The sequence below is a fragment of the Protopterus annectens genome, chromosome 10.part0 (genome assembly GCF_019279795.1).
Source record: "Protopterus annectens isolate FY-2018-M chromosome 10.part0, PAN1.0, whole genome shotgun sequence".
Classification (NCBI taxonomy): domain Eukaryota; kingdom Metazoa; phylum Chordata; order Ceratodontiformes; family Protopteridae; genus Protopterus; species Protopterus annectens.
In genome coordinates, this window is record NC_056744.1 from 862,219,001 (window position 1) to 862,238,194 (window position 19,194).

Sequence of the window (19,194 nt, forward strand, 5' to 3'; positions counted from 1 at the left end):
ATCAACACATTTTGTAAGGAAAAGATCGAAAATGTGAGACAGATATCTTCTAGACGGTTAAAAAGCATGCCTAGAAGTATTTTTTAATTAGTGTGCATCATGAGCAATGCAACAAGACAATGTGTAACATAAGTGGTGTGCATGTCACTGAGGACTACAGTCATTAATTACACTGTTTGGCACAGTGCAGTTCATTACCAGGGAGATCCTTTGCTGCAGCATTTATTTAAGAAGCAGGTTATTGCATTGCATTACAACTTGTCTCAGTGTTACATGACTGTGGAACCAGGTTTAGGGGTGCATGCTGTTGCATCCACTTAAGTCTGCATGCGTTGCACTGTGTTTTCTTTCTTATAATTAGTAATCAGTTATAAAATGACTGTATGTGGCAGAGGCTCCAACCTGAACACTGATGAAACCAGTTAAAGATACATTAGCTTTGCTTACTGTAGTACATATAATCAACAGTTGTAAACCTTAAGTTTATGAGACCTCCTAATCGCTGAACAGACCCTGTTCTCCTTTACTGATACTTTTGCTCGCTAGATAGAGAGCCCATAATTTAGCACTGAAACTTGTTGCTTTCATGATACAAGGTTTCTTAATGTTTTTTTCTGAACTCCTACCTTTCTAGATGATGTTTATGAAAGCATAACTGGAGATAACACAGATAATCTTTGTAATTCTCCATTAAGTGAGGGTTGTCTGGTTTTCAAATTTGCAACAGCTGTCTACACAACTGCTCTTTGAACTGCTTACTTGATTAAACAAGGTAATATAGCTTTTGTAGCCTAGAGGTCACCAAGTTTAGAGTTTGTTAAGATACTTTTATATAAGTGGATGCAAGCTAAATGCAATGATATCCTATATTATTTTTGACCTTGCATTGTACTTTTAAATAAGATTTTGCATTAGCATGCATTTTCATAAGGGTTTGAAGTCTAAAACTCAAATAAAAGTGCGTCATTATGTGGTGACTTCAATCCTCAATAATTTTCCAGAAAAGCCACAACTTGTATGAGGAACACAACCAAAAATATTAAGCAAGAATCTGGACATTCTGCAAAATTCTGGACTCTTGAGTTATATGCTCTAACTCATATGAACCATTTTATTCTATGTATATAACTTTGGTTTTAATCTTTAATCACGAACATCTTTTTAGAAGAAAAGCAAACTTCAGAAGCATAACAAATCAGTCATAAAATGTTATTATAAACTGCTGTGCATCTGTCATTAATCATAGCATGGTTGCCTTACACATGGAATTCCCAGTGGAACATTATTGTTTATTTATGTATTTGTTTGTTTTAGATAGTCATATTCAGTTTTGTGCCCATCTCAGGTATCCAAGGGTTCAAATGTGCAGTTTGAGACTGCAGACTTTTCTTCAACTGCGAAGCTGGAAGAACACAATATGCCTCATGACAACAAGCAGCTGTTGCAGTGGACCCAAAGAAAATTTAAGAGAGTCACCTCTTTTACTGAACTCAGAGTGTGTGAGAACATCTATGTCAAAGTGGGGGAAGGTAAGGAGATTGACAAAAACTTTAGTAGCAGCTAAGGATGCATTTCCTCTGAATATCTGCCTGTGAAAGTATATATGGTTATTTGTAGCTTAAATTGATGGTACCCAAGTTAGGAGCATGTATTTTATTTACTAGTTAAGTAAAAGTTGGAGTCATCCTCGTCTTCCTTATAGCACAGTACATGAGTAAAACACTGAGGTGAAGCATAATAGAAAGCTTACTTGTCATGGTAGATAATCCTTAAATTCCAGTTTAATTGTGGACATTTGAAAGTACCAACTCCAGGTCATGTTTGCAAATTTCACATTTTGCAATGCTTTACACATTGTATGGTATAATTTCCACTGCAAAGAGTATACATATGGATTACTTTTCACAGGTTTACAACCCACTGAATGGAGGCTTGAATTAATATACAGGATATGATAAGCATTTCACATAGAAAACTGACAGATCAGCTTAGACAGACAAAGAAGTAGACGGGTTTGCTGTAGAATGTTTTGGTGTTAGTCATTTCACTGGGAATGAAGTTTAAAACAGGAAGTTAAAATGGAGGTGAGATTACATTGTGTATACATATCGAAAGTATACAGATGGTGAACTAAAATTTTAGACACAGAGTTGAGAAGCAGTGGAATTGTGTGTAAAGGGAAATGGTATTGATTATCATACAGTAATTTTAAGAGTAAGCAGAACAAGTTTGTTTAAACACAAATAAGATACAGATGTGAACAAATGGCTATCAGTAGGTTTAGATGTGAGCCTCTACATTCCTCATTATAACTTCCTCTTTTTACTCTCTGTGCAATTGCTAGTGTTTTATTTCTTACCTCTAAGACTATATTGTCTTGTTAGTTTTGAAAGTTTGATCTGCAGTTGGCCTTGTTTAATTGTTAGAGTGGTAATACTGTTTAAAACATTTGGACCAGTTGCGCAATTAATTCTATTTTAAAGACAAGAATCAATTGAACCATGTCCGATGGTGTCCGCTGGTTTTCCCGATCTTGAGCTACATAAGAGCAAAAAAGAGAAACTTAAGCCAAAGTCGCTGGACAACAATCACTCCCCTGCTGACTCTCCTGATAGACTGATAATTGTTGAAGAAGGTGAGGTGCCTTTGCAGCCCCCCTCAACATTTGATACAGCAACCCAGGCCTATATCAAGACCCATTTAGAGTCAGACATGCCTTCGGTTCCTTCAACTTCCACTGCTTACATTTTCAGTTCATCTGTTGGGTCCGAGGTCACTCAGCAGGCCATGGCTTCTGACGAGCACTCATTAACCGGTGATACAGCAAGGCCTAGGCCTACGCCAGTGCTGTTCTGCAGAGAGTCAGGTGGCAGGGCATTGGATGCACTTAGGCCTAAGGCCAAATCCACCCTAAAGAAAAGCAGTGTGGCAAGGCCTCTGACTAGACGTATGGGATCCCAGTTACTGGGATCCCAATAGGCTTTGGCTAAGCTGGCTGAGGACTTAAGACCACAGGTGAAGCTATCCCAGGAAAAAGGATAATGGATGACTGTACTGATATTTATCCAGATCCCTTACTGTCTGAGGAGGATTCAAACTTAGAAGACTCTGGCTCAGGGGAAGGACCCTTGTACACATGCTTTGAGGAATCAGATTCTGAGGAGAACCTTCCCTTGGTGTCACCTCCAAGGGATCAAACTTTTGGGGAAACCCTTCTGGCTGTGAAGCAGCATTTCCAGTGGGAAACACAAGATATTGGACCTTCCTAAACACAAACCTCTAGCTATTCCTCCCATTTTGGATACAGTAGAGGATGTTTTCCAGGATGCCTTCATGTACCCTGACTCACTTCCCCCTGTCCCTAGGAAACAAGACAGATTGTATAGGGTGAAAGACGCCCATAAATATCTGTTTAAAAATCCTTTGGCTGATGCAGAAGTTGTTACTCTAGGACCTAAAGTGGCTAGGGCCAGTGCCTCCAAGAATCCCCTTCCCACAGACAAGGAGAGTAGAGCCCTAGACACATTTGGAAAAAATGTATACACCTCCACCACACTATCTGTGATGGCCCACAACTTTCAAGTCCATATGCTGAAATATCAGCAAACCATCCTCGATCAACTCAAGAAAAAGATTTCAACCACAGGGGTTAAAAATCTTGCTAAGAAATATTTGGACTTGTGTCACTCCACTTCCCAGGTGGCTAAACACTCTTTGCATTGTAGCTATGATGCCATGGAGGCATCCTGCAGGGCAGCTGTCACTGTTCAGTGATTAGGAGACATGCATGACTTAGGGAGCAATCTCTCCCTGATCATGTAAAGGCTAACCTTTTGGATGCTCCCCTTTACAAAGACATACTTTTTGGACCAACAGCTGAAGCAGTACTCAAAAAGATGGAAGACAAAGTAAAGTCCATACTAACAGTTAAGGGCTTCCTGCAACTACAACCACCTAGGTTCAGGAGAAACTTCCCAGCCAAGGATTGGTCCTTTCCTGTCCAGCCTAGGAGTAAACAGAGAAGGCCTCAAAAGGACAAAGCTTCCAGGCAAAGGCATCACCAACAGAGATCAAGGCAATAGACCTCTGAAACATCCAGGCAAGGGAGCTCTAGGTCACAGCCCCCAGCCAGAGCGCAATTATGACTCTCTCTCTCTCTCTCTCTCTCTCTCTGAGCCACCCCCCCACCACCACCCCAAAACTAGGAAGAAGCCTGTCTCTCTTCCTCCAAAACTAGACCCACATTACTTCAGATCAGTGGGTTCTAAACATTATTGCAAATGATTACAAACTCACTTTCAGAGAGCCCTTAGTATACTCAGGTTTCCCAGATGTACCCCAGAATAAAAAAAAAAAAACTCAGGCTCTGGAAAAATACAGATTCTGTGTTCTCAGGGAGCGGTGGAGCCAGTTTCAGAGAAACAAAAAGGGAAAGGCTTTTACTCAAGGTTAGTCATAGTCCCAAGACAAGAACGATCTTGGGACACTATTCTGGACTTGTCCAGCTTAAACCAGTTCCTCAGGATACTAAAGTTCAAATTGCTGACACTTTAAAAATTACTTCCCATGATAACTCCTCAGGTCTTCATGGTCTCAATAGACCTAAATGATGCCTACTTACACATTTCCTATTCAAAAATCACACAGAAGCTTTCTTTGCTTCAGAGCAAACTCCTGTCACTATGTTTTCAGCTCTGCCCTTTGGGATGTCTACTGCTCCAAGGGTTTTCACAAAGTGCTTGACAACTGTCATTGCTTACTGCCAAACCAAATGGGTCCAGATTTACCCTTACCTGGACAATTGCCTAATACAAGCTGCAGACATTCCCAAGATCAACAAAGATCTGAAATTTTTACGGACTCTCCTGACATGTTCTTCGTGTGTCACTGTTGCAGTCATTACATTTGGGTAATCCTGCTGGCAGGTTGCCCTCAGTCGGCCTGAATTCCAAAGTCCTGCGTCAGCTGCTGTCACCCCTTCCCTGATGTCAGGTCATCAGGGGTATAAAAGAAGCAGCCGATGCCATTTTCTTCAATCTTTCTTGACGTGCGGTGCCAGAAGCAGTTTGCAAGTGCTGGTCGGCCGATTCTTGAGATTTTCGTGTTTGAATTTCAGATCCGTAGTCTTCAGTAAAGCTAAGTACCCCGTTGGGGAAACTTTTTTCTTGCTCCAGACCGATGTCAGAAAAAGTAAATAATTGTATTTCTTGTGGAAAGCAAATACCTCATAAGGATTTTCATTCTTACTGTATTCCTTGCCTAGGCCCTGATCACAACATTTCTAGTTGTCGGTTTTGTGCTAGATTTAACCAACGCACTATTAAGCGTCGGTATGATTTTGCTTTAAACTATTTTGGACGCCGGTTTAATTATCCAGAAATGTCATCGGATAGCCATCCGACTATCGGAGTTCACAAAAAACGCAAAGAAAAGGAGAGAGATAGACAACCGAGGCCCAAAACCGACGACGAAGCTTCTCCTAAGCCTGTCGCCGGTTCTCCGGTTTTCAGTGAGGCACTTTTGCAACCCCTGACACCCGCTACTTTAGAGTCGCAGCCCGCTATCGACTCCCACATGGAGTCGGCCATGCCACTGGAAACTCAAGGTATCCGAGCCTTGGATACTATTCCTTCAGATGAGTCCGGAGCCGCTGAGCAGGCACTGACTTCTGAAGGTGTATTCAGACCTAAACATCTGTACATTAAACCGACTTCAGCTTCAAAGGCAAAGACTAAAGCACCTTCTAAATCAACGAAACAAACTCAAGAGCCATGTGGTCAGGCCTCTATATCCAAAAAACAGATGCTCAAAGTGGCCGAAGTCTTGATTACCTTGATCAGGGGTTCCCATCCCCTTCCTGATAAGAGGCTTAGGCAAGAGACTGACTATGAATCTTCAGATCAGATTTCCATTTCTTCTGATTCCTCTTCTGATCAGGAATATTCTCTTCCCCCCAATGAGGATTCTGATGCTGAAGAATCTATACCTTCAGCCTCTCCTCCAGAGGACTATTCTTTTGGGGAAACCTTGCATACCATGAGGGAGCATTTCCACTGGGAGTGCCAAGATTTTTCAGAATCTAAAAAGAAGCTCAGGGATTTCCTTTTACTACCTCAACACAGGCCACTAGCCATTCCACCTGTGTTGGACATTGTACATGATGTGTTTTTGGAGTCTAGTCTTACCCCTGACTCCTTACCTCCAGCTCCTGTTAAGCCTGACAGATATTACAGGGTTCCTGACTCTTATACATTCCTTTTAAAAAAAACCTGTTGCAGACCCAGAAACTATTTCTCAGGGTCCCAAAGGAGTTAAGGCTTCCGCTGCAAAAAAAAAACCTACCCCCTCTGACAGAGATTCTAGGGCACTGAATAGATGGGGAAAAAAGGTTTACACATCTGCTACCTTGGCTATAAGGGCCTTAAACTGTCAGTTTCATATGCTCAAATATCAGCAACATGTCATGGCATTGCTTAAACAGAAAATGTTGTTAAACTCTGAATGTGCAGAAAACAAGGAAATGCAGGATTTATTGCATGCAGCTGAACAAGTTGGAAAGCATAATTTGCAATGTGGTTTTGATTCTTTGGAGGCCTCCTGCAGGGCTGCAGTTACGGGCTCTATAATTAGGAGGCATGCTTGGTTAAAGGAACAAAATCTGCCTGATCATGTCAAAGTTAAATTATTAGATGCACCTTTACACCGTGATACTTTGTTTGGTGTTAAGGCAAAAGAGGTGTTAAAGAAAATGGAGGACAAAGCTAAATCTGCAAATGGTCAAAGATTTTTTACAAGTACAGCCACCTAGGTTTAGTAGACACTGGCCAACAAAGAATTGGTCCTTTCCTGTGTCAGACAGACCTCAAAGGGGCAGATCCAGATGCCCTAGAGGCAGATCCCAGGCACAAGGTTCATACAGGTCAAAGCAGTGGGGTGCTTCTACCTCCAAAGTTGGAGAAGACAAATCACAACCATACAGAAAACAGTCCCAATGACTTCCCCCTGCCTGCATCAAGCAATTATCTCTTGGCAGCACCCTTAGGGGGAAAATTAGCACTTTTTTCTCAAAATTGGCACATTATAACCCAGGACAAGTGGGTTCTAAATATCGTGTCACAAGGCTACAAGTTCCATTTCCATACCCTGCCAAAGGCAAACTGCTGCCAGATCTGTCAAAAAATCAATGGGCAGAGGCACAAAAACAAGTCTCATCCCTCATGGACATGGGGGCCATTCAACAAGTACCAGAGCAAGAGCAGGGGCAAGAATTTTATTCAAGACTGTTCTTGGTACCCAGAAAGGACATGGCCTGGAGGCCAATACTGGACCTATCTATTCTGAGCACATTCCTGGATATACCAAAATTCAAGATGTTGACCTTGCAGTAGCATGCTGGACAAGAACGCTTGGCTTGTGACTTTAGACCTAAAAGAGGCATACCTGCATGTCCCAATCATACAGATATGCAGAAGATACCTCAGATTCAAGGCTGGCTCAATGCATTACCAATTCTCTGCACTGCCCTTTGGCTTATCTACTGCACCCAGGGTCTTTACAAAGTGCCTGGCACCAGTAATTGCATTCTGCAGACAAAGAGGAATACAAATATATCCTTACTTGGATGACTGTCTAAGTCAAGCAGAGAACAAGAACATTCTTCTACAGCATCTGGCATTTGTGAAAAGACTTCTAACATGCCTAGGGTACACAGTCAATGAAAATAAATCAAAACTAATACCCTCTCAAGAGATAATATTCCTGGGTGCAAGCTTAAATACAACTGCCCAGATGGCTTATCTCATGCCAGACAAACAAAGGCAACTGACTACAAATTTCAAAATGTTGGCAACAAAGGCCCAGTTATCTGCAAGAAAAATTCTGCAGGCTTTGGGCTTCATGGCATCCTGCATCCTACTAATTCCATATGCAAGACTGCATATGAGGAAACTTCAATGGTACCTAAAAAGTGTTTGAACTCAACATTGGCGCAGCCTGGAAACTATGATTACTCTCATTCACTGCCTGCAACAGGAGTTTCGATGGTGGGCAAAGGCTTGTCACCAAAACAAGGGACAGCCATTCACACTATCCCCAGCCAGGCAGGCAGTAACAACGGATGCATCAGATTATGCCTGGGGGACCACATGGCAGGAAGATGCATTCAGGGCACATGGACCTCAAACCAAATGCATCTACATATCAATCAGAAGGAGATGCCAGCTGTTCAATATGCCCTGACAGCCTTCAAGGACCTACTTCATCCAGGACAGCTACTGATAAAGACAGACAACACCATGGTCATGTGGTATATAAACAAGCAGGGGGGCACACATTCTTACCCCCTTTGCAGACTAGCCATGACTTTGTGGGACACAGCATTGACTTACCAAGTACATCTGCAAGCACAATTCCTGCCAGGAAGGAAAAATACTCTGGCCGACAAACTAAGCAGAAACCTCATGGATCCCCATGAGTGGCAGCTGGCTCCACAAGTCTTCAGTTTGATAACAAGGAAATGGGGATGCCCGGACATAGATCTATTTGCCTCTCCTCACAACTACCAACTAAAAAGATTCTGCACAAGGATTTATCACAGACAAGCATGGAAAGTGGATGCCCTATCTTTCAGCTGGAAAAAACTATCAGTATATGCCTTTTCCCCTCTGCGTCTCCTCCCCAAGATACTCCTAAAGGTCAGACAGGAGAAGCCAAAGGTGATACTGATTGCCCCAGACTGGCCCCGCCAGTACTGGTATTCAATACTAAGGAACTTGTCTCAATGCCCAGCTTGGACCTTACCTCAAATACCTCATCTACTGTCCCAGCAAAACAATCAGATCCTGCACAGCCAACTCAGGACTTTAAACCTGGCAGCATGGCGGATAATGTAGTCATACAAAACACAGCTCTCAGTAAAGCTGTGATGGATGTCATTTTGGAAGCCAGAAGGTCTAGTACTAGAAAGTCTTATGCTGGAAAATGGAAGAGATTCTGTGCTTGGAAACAGGCACAAGGAACTGAATACAGCTGTGCCAAATATTCCTCAGATTTTGCAATACTTGACTGAGATGCTGGACAAAGGCCTATCTTTTTCATCTATTAAAATTCATGCCTCTGCCATTTCGGCTCATTACAATGCAGAGCCACCAATCTTTTCTCATCCATTATTAAAGCAGTACCTCAGAGGAGCCATAAATTTAAAGCCTCCAAGGAGATCACCAATGCCTGCATGGGACCTCAACTATGTCTTGGAAAAACTCACCCTGACTCCTTTTGAGCCAGCTACTACTGCTGATATAAATTTTTTGTCTTGGAAAACAGCTCTGCTCCTGGCAATAACTTCTGAAAGATGAGTTTCAGAGCCACAGGCACTCATGGCTGTGAAACCTTTTATCATTTTTTATCCAGACAGGGTCTCTCTGAGGACAAACCCAACATTTATGCATAAGGTGGTGTCCAGTGTGGCTCTTAACCAACCTATTCACCTGCCAACTTTTTATCCAAATCCACAGAACAAGGGGGAGATAATTCTGCATTCTTTGGACGTACACAGACAGCTTAGATTCTACTTGGACAGAACCAAAGTTTTCAGAAAGACAGAGCAATTACTAGTGCAATATGCTGCAGGATCACAAGGAACGGCTATCTCAAAGCAGACTATTTCAAAGTGGATAGGCCACTGCATTCGTTTCTGCTATGTACACCATGGCAAGCCAGTGCCTAAGGGCATTAGGCCACATTCAACCAGTGCTACAGCCACTTCAGCAGCCTTTCTCAGGGGAGTACCAACCAAGGACATTTTTAGAGGCTGCTACTTGGAGTTCAGTGCACACCTTTACAAAGCACTATCATCTGCCACTCTACTCTAAATCCAGGGCAGGCTTTGCCACTGCAGTTCTGCAGGGCCTCATTGCCACTCCTAATGCTGTTTAGCTCCAGCCTCCCAACCATAGCTTTGGGACTCTACCCAAATGTAATGACTGCAACAGTGAAACATGAAGAACATAGTACAGTTGTGTACACTTACCATAAATGTAGATGTTCGAGTGTATTCACTGTTGCAGTCCAGGTTACCCACCCGCCATCCCCCTTTTCTTCTGATGAAACCTATCTTTCCTTCTCTGATTTATACAACCTATGTGGTGTATTTGCTTGTAGATGAAGGTAAAGTTTATATTGGTGCATATAGTTATATATATATAAATTTTGGCAACCCTTTTAGGGGACACCTGACATCTGGGGCAAGAAAAACTGAAGAAATTGGTGTCTGCTGTTTCTTTTATACCCCTGACGACCTGACATCAGGGAAGGAGCGACAGCAGCCGATGCAGGACCCAGGACATTGGAATTCAGGCTGACTGAGGGAAACCTGCCAGCAGGATTACCCAAATGTAATGACTGCAACAGTGAATACACTCGAACATCTACATTTATGGTAAGTGTACACAACTGTACTTTCTCTGGGGTTCACTCTAAACCTCAAGAAATCCAGTCTGGTCTCATCCAAACAGATAGTCTTTTTGGGAGCTCTCCTGGACTCTTCCCTCCAGAGGGCCTTCCTCCCCCAGACAAGGTCACCTATTTAACCAGTTACTTCCTAAATGTAGAGGAAAATCAAAGCATCACAGCCAGGGAATTCTTCAAACTACTGGGGTTCATGGCATCCTGTATTCTCATGGAACACCTAGCCAGGTTGCACATGAAGAAGCTAAAGTGGTACCTGAAGAGCATGTGGTGCCAGAGCTGTCAGTCACTGGACACCTAAATACCCTTGATACCTTACTTCAAGCAGGAGTTCACCTGGTGGAGACAAGCTTGTACCCCAAGTCAGGGCCTACCTTTCAGATTTTTGCCCCAGGGCCAAATGCTCACCACAGATACCTCAGAGACAGTATGGCGGGCCCATACCTAATCCTCCAAACTCAAGGATTATTGCCCGCTGTACACAGAAGGAGGCACATAAATTGGAAAGAGCTAGTGGCAGTGCAAAATGGTTTGATGGCTTTCAAAGACAAATGGGACCCAGGGGTTCTAGTAGTACAAACACACAATACCACAGTCATGTTGTACATAAACAGGCAGGGAGGCGCACACTCCTACTCCCTGTGCTATCTAGCCATACAAATATGGGAGACAGCACAATCCCTAGGAGTGCACCTCATGGCACATTACCTGCCAGGTAAAAAGAATACCCTGGCAGACCACTTCAGCAGGAATCTGACAGACCCCCATGAATGACATCTCCATCCTGAAGTTTTCTAAACAATAACAAAGCAATATGGAGCTCCCCAGGTGGACTTGTTTGCCAGAAAGGGGAATGCTGACCTGTAAAAGTACTGCACCAGGACAAGGCAGACATCTACATGGAGAACAGATGCCTTCTTCCCTTGGACACATCTCTTCATTTATTCCTTCCCACCTTTACCCCTGTTACCTCTAGTGCTTCTGAAGATCAAGAAGGAGGGCCCAAGGGCCATGCTGATAGCTTCGGACTGGCCCAGGCAGCACTGGTTCCCCCTCCTCCTCAAGCTCACCAAAGCCTTTGATGTTACCACAGAGGGTGGACCTCCTCACGCAGAGCAAGGGGAAGATTGTGTACCCTAGCCTTCAGACTCTCAGCCTGGTTTGTTCCAAAGTACCATACTGTACCTCCAACTTGAGTCAGCAAGTACAGACCATTTTAAGAGAATCTAGAAGGCCTGGCATCAGAAAGTCTTACTCAGCCAAATGGAAAAGATTCTTGATTTGGTGTCATAAGTGCTGTCTTCAGTCAAATTCTGTTAGTGTTTCCAACATTCTAGAGTACCTGACCAACCTAGTGGAGAAAGGTCTCTCTCATTCCTCCATCAAGATGCATGCTTCAGCCATCTCTGCCCTCATCCCTAGTCATCCTGCAATTTTATTTCTCACACTTTGCTGAAACAATTTCTTAGGGGAGTTATTCACAGTAGGCCTCCCAGGAAGAAACCCACCCCTCCTTGGGACCTCAACTTTTTCCTAGAAAAGTTAACTTTGCCTCCTTTTGAGCCTGTAGCCTCTACCACCTTAAAGTTTCTGACCTGGAAAACAGCTCTGCCACTGGCTATCACTTCATCCAGGAGGGTCTGAGAGTTGCAGGTCCTAATGGCAGTGGAGCCTTTCATTATATCCCATAAAAACAGGGTCTCCCTCTCAACTAATCCTTCCTTCATGCCTAAGGTAGTGATTAATTTGTCTCTGAATCAGGCCATTCATCTACCTACCTTCTTTCCCAACCCTGAAAACAAAGGGGAAGATTACTGCACTCTCTGTATGTACATAGGATGCTACTCTTCTACCTGGATAGGACCAAATCATTGAGGAAAACAGCTGTTCATTACTTTTCCCCCAGGCTCAAAAGGAAAACCAGTTTCTAAACAGCCTATTTCTAAGTGGATTTCCCACTGCATCTCCTTCTGTTACAGCCATCATGGCAAAAAGCCCCCTGATTTGATTAGGTCACACTGTACTAGGGCCACAACAACTTCTACGGCATTCCTCAAAGGGGTTCCCACTAAGGACATCTTGGAGGCAGACACTTGGTCTTCTGTGCATACCTTCACTAGGCACTACCACCTGGCAACCTTTTTCAAATCTAGAGCAGGTTTTGCATTTGCAGTCGTGCAGGGAACTCTCTTCAATCACCTTCCACCCTCTGTAAAGCTTTGGGAATATTCCCAACAGTCAGGACTGCAACAATGAAACACAAAGAACATAGTACAGTTGTGTACATTTACCATAAATGTAGAAGTTTGAGTGCATTCACTGTTGCAGTCTTCTTTCCCTCTCACCTACCCCCTCAGCCAACCAGGTAGGCTAATAGAATCAACCAAGGACCCTACATCTTCCAGCCCTGGTTTGGGTCCATTCTACCTTGGCCCACCTTAGGTATTCTTGGGGCCTCCATGGATCCACACTGTCCTGATCTTTCAGGGTACACTTGGGGGCTCCTTCTAAACAGGACAAGAAAATACTGAAGTGATGACTCAATACCCAAGTGTACTGATGTCGGTAAGGGTGTCCATCGGCCTGGGAAGTGAAACACAGTTTTCTGTGGTAGTCAGGCCGGCCAAGGGCTTTCACGGCAGGAAATCCCCCAACAGTCAGGACTGCAACAGGGAATACACTCAAACAAACATCTACATTTATGGTAAGTGTAAACAACTGTACTTTCTGAGAGGTGAGTTTGCTTTCGGGCTTTATTTGAATAGTCCTGAGAAGGTTTGTTTTCTTGTATTTGAAAGACAGAATTTGTTTCCTGAAATACATTTCGTATGCTTGGATAAGACAGTGAATTTAGGATGTTGGAAGGAGGTATGAGACTCAACTGGAAAAACAGGGAGGGGAATATAGGCTAGCTGTTCTGTTCAAGAGGGCAGGCATTTAGCTGGTCTGGTGGAGAGCGCTGATTGTATAATAACATGAAAGATTTGTTCTTTAGTTAAGGAAGTTAAAGCATTTGGTCGAGGAAGAATTTTTTTGGAGAAGAGTGAGTCAAAAGAGAGTAGTAGAACAAGACAAGTGGGAAAGAAGAGTGGAGTTTGGGAAATTGTTTCATGGAGAACATATGCAGAGGAATGCACCAATATTAGAGCAAAAATGGTTCAGGAGGGAGAGAATGGGAGCGGCAGATGTTTGAGAGATACAATGGGTACTAAGAGTAGGAATAGAGGATGAATCTGCTTATGTGGGATTCATGATTTGGAGAGACTGTAAGAAGGAGATGGTCAGAAGAATGTACATGGGGGAATGAGAGAAGATCAATAAGTATTCCATATTAAAAAGATGCTCAGGTGATGGTGAGAAGAAGAAATGGCCTGGGAAAAGAGGGATGGAAGGAGACGAGTGGCATCAGACCTAGATTACGTATGGCAGTAGATAAGGAAAAGGTATATGAGCATATAAGGAAGTCAATCCTGGAGAATAATATGGAAAGAAGGTATGAGTCAATCTACAAGCCGGATGCAGACTGTCAGGGGGAAGGGAGGAATGTTACAGAAGAAAGATGAGTAGGGTTTGGATACAATAATACTGACATTGGATGGAGAGCACTGGCCTGATAGAGTCTAAAAATGAGGTATCAGTGTAAAAGGTAGTGGAAATATTTCATGAAAATAATGTTCTACATGGGAAGGAAGGTATAATAAATAGATTTAAATTCATCTGTTGGTGGAAAGGACGTACAGCTGTAGTGGGAGAAGTAAAAAAATATATAATGGAAACTAATAGTGAGTAATAATGGCTGGAGTGATTAGTAAATAAGGACAGAAGTTCTGCAGTGAGACAGAAACATGTCAGACAAGACAGAGCAACAGGAAAGTATAACACTGATGTAGTGCAATGTAGAGAATGTACAGAGTACACAGTGTGATTGTTGAGTAATATTAAGGCATGGTAGTGATCAGTGACTGTGTTACAAAAGCCGGTAGTCAGAAAGTAAATGTATGCTGAGTAATGTGGTAACAGAAATGCTGGTTAAATATGTAGTAACTAGAACTAATAAAGTGTAAAAATGGCGCTGAGTGAAAGTTTAGAAATACTTCATGTGTTTATTCAGACTGGAAAGTAATGCTTTGCCAGGAATCAGAGTAAAGATGATAGCAAGACCAAAGTGGTAGTTCATGCATGTAAAGGCAGTAGTGTTGTCTTTTATTCAGTGAGATTAACACTTTACACTTGAAAAAAACTGTAACAAAAATTATTTTTAGTGCTTAAAATCTGATCATAGCAGAATGCATTTTTTTACAGATTCAGTTTACAGGATCGGCACATGGGTGGGGTTGATTTTATGGTTGTATCTTTTAGAAGGACAGAGGAAAAATGAGTTTCAGATGAAAAAATATAATTACAGGAAAGGACTTTTGTCAGCTTCTGATGTTCCTTGCCAACTATGAAACTCTGGAAAAACAGATGGCCTGGTCATTTATTTTGACCTTTGGTTCCTTGCCATAAAAGTTTGTTAAACTTCCATTTACAGAGCTGTTACTGGGCAGCTAATTGCTTTAGATCAGGTCTCATAAGATTCTTCCAGTTGTGCAGTAAACAGTTGGACTAATGTAAACAAGTACGTGTTCATCATATTGATCACTGATGCAGAAGCCTTAGATGTATGGGTTTTATCCTGTCAAGTGTACAACAGCTGGCTAGCTTTGCAATTTTCAGGGCACCTTCCATGCTGCTAAGCTGTTAGGCAGCTCGAGCTGGGCTGACTGAAAGACAAATGTGGGTGCGATGCCCATCAGAGCTTTACTGTCACTGAAGAGTACGCTGCTCTGAGGCTTTCAAGGATGGGCAGTCGGCTTGTGTTTTCCTTTTTCTGGGCAGATAAGTTCCCTTTGGGGAGAAAAAACTTCCATTTTCTTAATTATGTTGATGTTTTATTACTTTCCTCTTCAGGAAAGTGTTTAATGGAATGTTTTGAGACTGTAATGTACTTTTAAATGGAGCATTTGTTTTTTTTCTCTCAGTTTAAAAGCAGTGTAAAGTAACTGAAAAAATTTTTTCAGTGGAGAAATTTTGTTTATTTTTCTTTTGTAGGGCTGGCATAGTATTTTAAAGTGCTTTTTACTGTGTTTTTTTCTGTCAAAAATGTAACTTTTGTGGACTGGTAGTATTTAACAGCTTTTGCTGCTTGTCTTCCTCGTGAAAGAGGAACCATTTTCTGCTTGACCATGGAACAGACTACCAGTTCCACAGTTGGTCCTTCTTTCAGCCACAAAAAAAAGTTCAACAAACAGCCTTTGCCATCACAGCAGGCTAGCAATTTGCCTCAGATGCAGGTGGGTGTGACTATTTGTTGTACTTCAGTCCACTCATCTTTTGCTCCGAGTCGCTCTGGTGTAGTACGTATAGCCACTATGAACCTGTGGGTTTAACCACATTTTCTGAGCTTTTGGGGTCCCCTCAGTGGGCAAGAGAAGGCCATCATGTTGGAGTGGGAACAGGAAAGGCTTCCCTGTTGTGTCAGAATGCTGTGCCCATCCCTGTGTAAGCAATGGCTGTCATTAGTAACATGATTGACTCCATTTTTCTTGTTAAAAAAAGAAAAAAACAAGCATGTGTCTACTCCTCAGATTTATTTGGATAGGAGTAGTTTACTGGGTCTGGCTCATGGTTTAGTTCAGGCTATTGATCTTTCTTGCAAAGTTGTGTCCAGTAAAAGAAAGAGGGATACATCTTTTCCTGAAGAGATTGAAGAATCTGAATCTGAACAGGAAGATGCAGGGATGGATACAGGGTTTTTTTACTCAAGATTTCTGATTCAGACTCAGAGGAGAGCTCAGTTTCTGATTCTCCCTGTTGGGGTTTCTTTTTCTCTGAGACTATTGCTAGAATACCAGTGTTTTTGATGGGAGAACACTGAGGTTTCTCTGTCCTTCAGAAAATATTCATAGTTGTTGAAGAATTTTCCAGATAATACACCCATTCCTCCTGTTTTGTCTGCTTTAGAGAATTTGTTTGTTACTGCCTGCAATTTTCCTGATGGTCAAACAGCTGCCCATAAAGAGGCCGATGGGATGTATAAAGTTCCTCGGTCATTTAAATGTTTATACACTATTCCCAAAACCTGATGTAGCAGATGTTCTTTGTGTTTCCCTGTTGCAGTCCTGACTTGTGGGATTTCCTGTTGTGGATGCCCTCGGCTGGCCTGACTACCAGAGAAAACTCTTTCTACCTCCCAGGCTGGTGGGTGCCCTGACATGTCAGTATGCTCGGGTATAAAGGGAGCAAGCCTACGTCATGATTTCAATCTTTTCTTGCTGTTGGAGCTTGAAGTAGTGTTCAAGTGCATAAGTTGGTCTGCACCAGAGAGAAGTTGTTGTCTGAAAGATAAGTACCCTATTGGGGAACTCCTTTCTTTTCCTTTAACTCATGTCAGATAAAGTAAATAATTGCCTCTGCTGTGGTAAGCAAATTCCACAGAGAGACTTTCACTCACTTTGTGTCACCTGCTTAGGCCCAAACAACGACATCCCTAGTTGCTATTTTTGTGCTTAACACTAGGACTGTTTGGCCTAGGGCTGAATTTTTAGTAAGATTCCTAAGTTAAGAATCTTCTTGTTCATTTCTAGTGGTATCTGCTGGTCCTTCCTTTCCCTCTAGGCTTGTAATTGTTGAAGAAGGTGAGGCACTTTTGCAGCCCCCTTCGGTCTCTAAAATTGTGACACAGGCTTCTTTTGATAGCCATTCAACATGCCGTCGGTCCCATCTACTTCTACACAAGCCCTTGCATATGGCTTGTTGGCCAGGTCTGGAGCTGCTCAGTAGGCCTTGGCTTCCAAAGAGCATTTTTCTGCTGGCAGTGCTCCACCAAGGCCTTGGCCTACAACAGTGCATTATCACCCTTCCAGAGAGGCAGGCACCAAGTCATCGGACACACCTAGGCCTAAGGCCAACTCCACCCTAAAAAGAGGTACTGTGGCAGGCCCTTCACCTAGGCCCAAGGCCAAAACTACCCCAAAAAGAGGTACTGTGGCAGGGCCCTCACCTACACCCACTGGCTGCCTTTTATAGGGATACCAACAGGTTTTGATTAGATTAACTGAGGACATGATTTCTGTTGATAGGTCAAGACGGGCCACAGGGATGTCTCACCAGGAAAAAGGAAGAGGGATGCTCCTTCTGAAGCTTTTCCAGATCCTTTTCATTCAGATGAAGATTCAGACCTAGACGAGTCTGAGTCTGAAGAAGGTCACTCCTATGCATCCTATGATGAATCTGATTCAGAGGAGAATCTTCCCTCTGCCTCCGCCCCAGAGAATTTCACCTTTAGTGAGACCCTCCTGCTATGAGACAGCACTTTCAGTGGGAGGCACAGGAATATCCCCAGTCCAGAAAGAGAGTTAGGGAGTTCCTGGATCTACCTGAACACAAACAACTGGCTCCCCCCCCCCATTTTAGAGGTAGTGGAACATGTTTTCCAAGATTCTTCCTTGAATCCTGATTCCCTACACCCTGTCCATGTAACCCAGACAAGTTTTATTAGGGTACAGGACTCCCACAAATACCTTTTTAAAATCCCTCTGCTGACCCTGAGGTGGTAACCCCTGGGCCCAAAGGGGCTAGAGCCATTTATTCCAGGAACCCTTTGCCGACAGACAAAGAGAGTAGAGCCCTTGATAGGTTTGGGGAAAAAAGTATATATATCTGCCACTCTTGCTATGAAGTCTCTCAACTGTCAATTTCATATGATTAAGTATCCGTAAACCATTTTAGATCAGGTTAAATAGAAGGTCACTTCCCTAGAGGATAAAAAACTTTCCAAAGGGCTCCTGGATCTCTGTTACTCCAGTTCTTAGATCACTAAACACTCATTACATTGTGGTTATGATGCCATGAAAGCTTTTTGCAGGGCAGCTGCCACTGGCTCAGTTATCAGAAGGCATGCTTGGCTTATGGAACAATCTTTTCCTGGCCATGTTAAATCAAACCTCCTGGATGGTCTCCTGGACAAAGACTTTCTCATTGGTCCTAAAGCAGTGGCAGTTCTCAAGAAAATGGAGGACAAAGTGAAGTCTTTGCAAACTATGAAGGACTTACTCCAAGTGCAGCCTCCTGGGTTCAGTAGGAAGTTTCCAACTAAACACTGGTCATTTCCCTCCCAGCCTATGGGTAGACAGAGGAAACCACAGTGGGATAGAACCCATAGTCAGCGGCAACAGCTGCAAAGAAGCCGGCAATGGACCTCAGAGGCTCTTAGACAAGGGAGTCCTAGGTCCCAAGCCTCTGCCATAGAGCAACTATGAATCATCTATCCGCTTCGCCCTATCACCCCCACCCCAAGACTAGGAGGAAGGCTGACACTCTTCAAACAAAACTGGATCCATATCACTTCAGACAAGCGGGTCCTAGACATTATTTCAAATCTTTACAAACTCACTTTCAAAGAGCCTTTAAAATACTCACTGTCTAGATATTCCACAAAGTAAAATCAGAGGCCATTGCCTAGATTCAGATCTTGTTCTCTCAGGGAGTTGTGGAATCAGTTCCAGAGAATCAAAAAGGTAAGAGATTCTACTCCAGGCTATTCCTGGTTCCCGGAAAGGAAGGCTCTTGGCACTCCATCTTGGACCTGTCTAACCTCAATCAGTTTCTCCTGGTTCTAAAGTTCAAAATGTTGACTCTTCACAAGCTATTGCCCATGATAACCCCTCAGGCCTTCATGGTCTCAGTAGG

At 43.0% G+C, this 19,194-nt stretch overlaps 1 protein-coding gene across 1 annotated transcript in view; it reads left to right on the forward strand.

The window, feature by feature from the left end:
* TGFBR3 (transforming growth factor beta receptor 3) overlaps positions 1-19,194 on the forward strand; it is a 2,354,992-nt gene that overhangs the window by 1,340,047 nt on the left and 995,751 nt on the right. Inside the window, exon 5 of the mRNA XM_044085660.1 lies at positions 1,346-1,529. Coding sequence (XP_043941595.1) covers positions 1,346-1,529 — 184 coding nt within the window. The remainder of the gene's footprint in view (positions 1-1,345; positions 1,530-19,194) is intronic.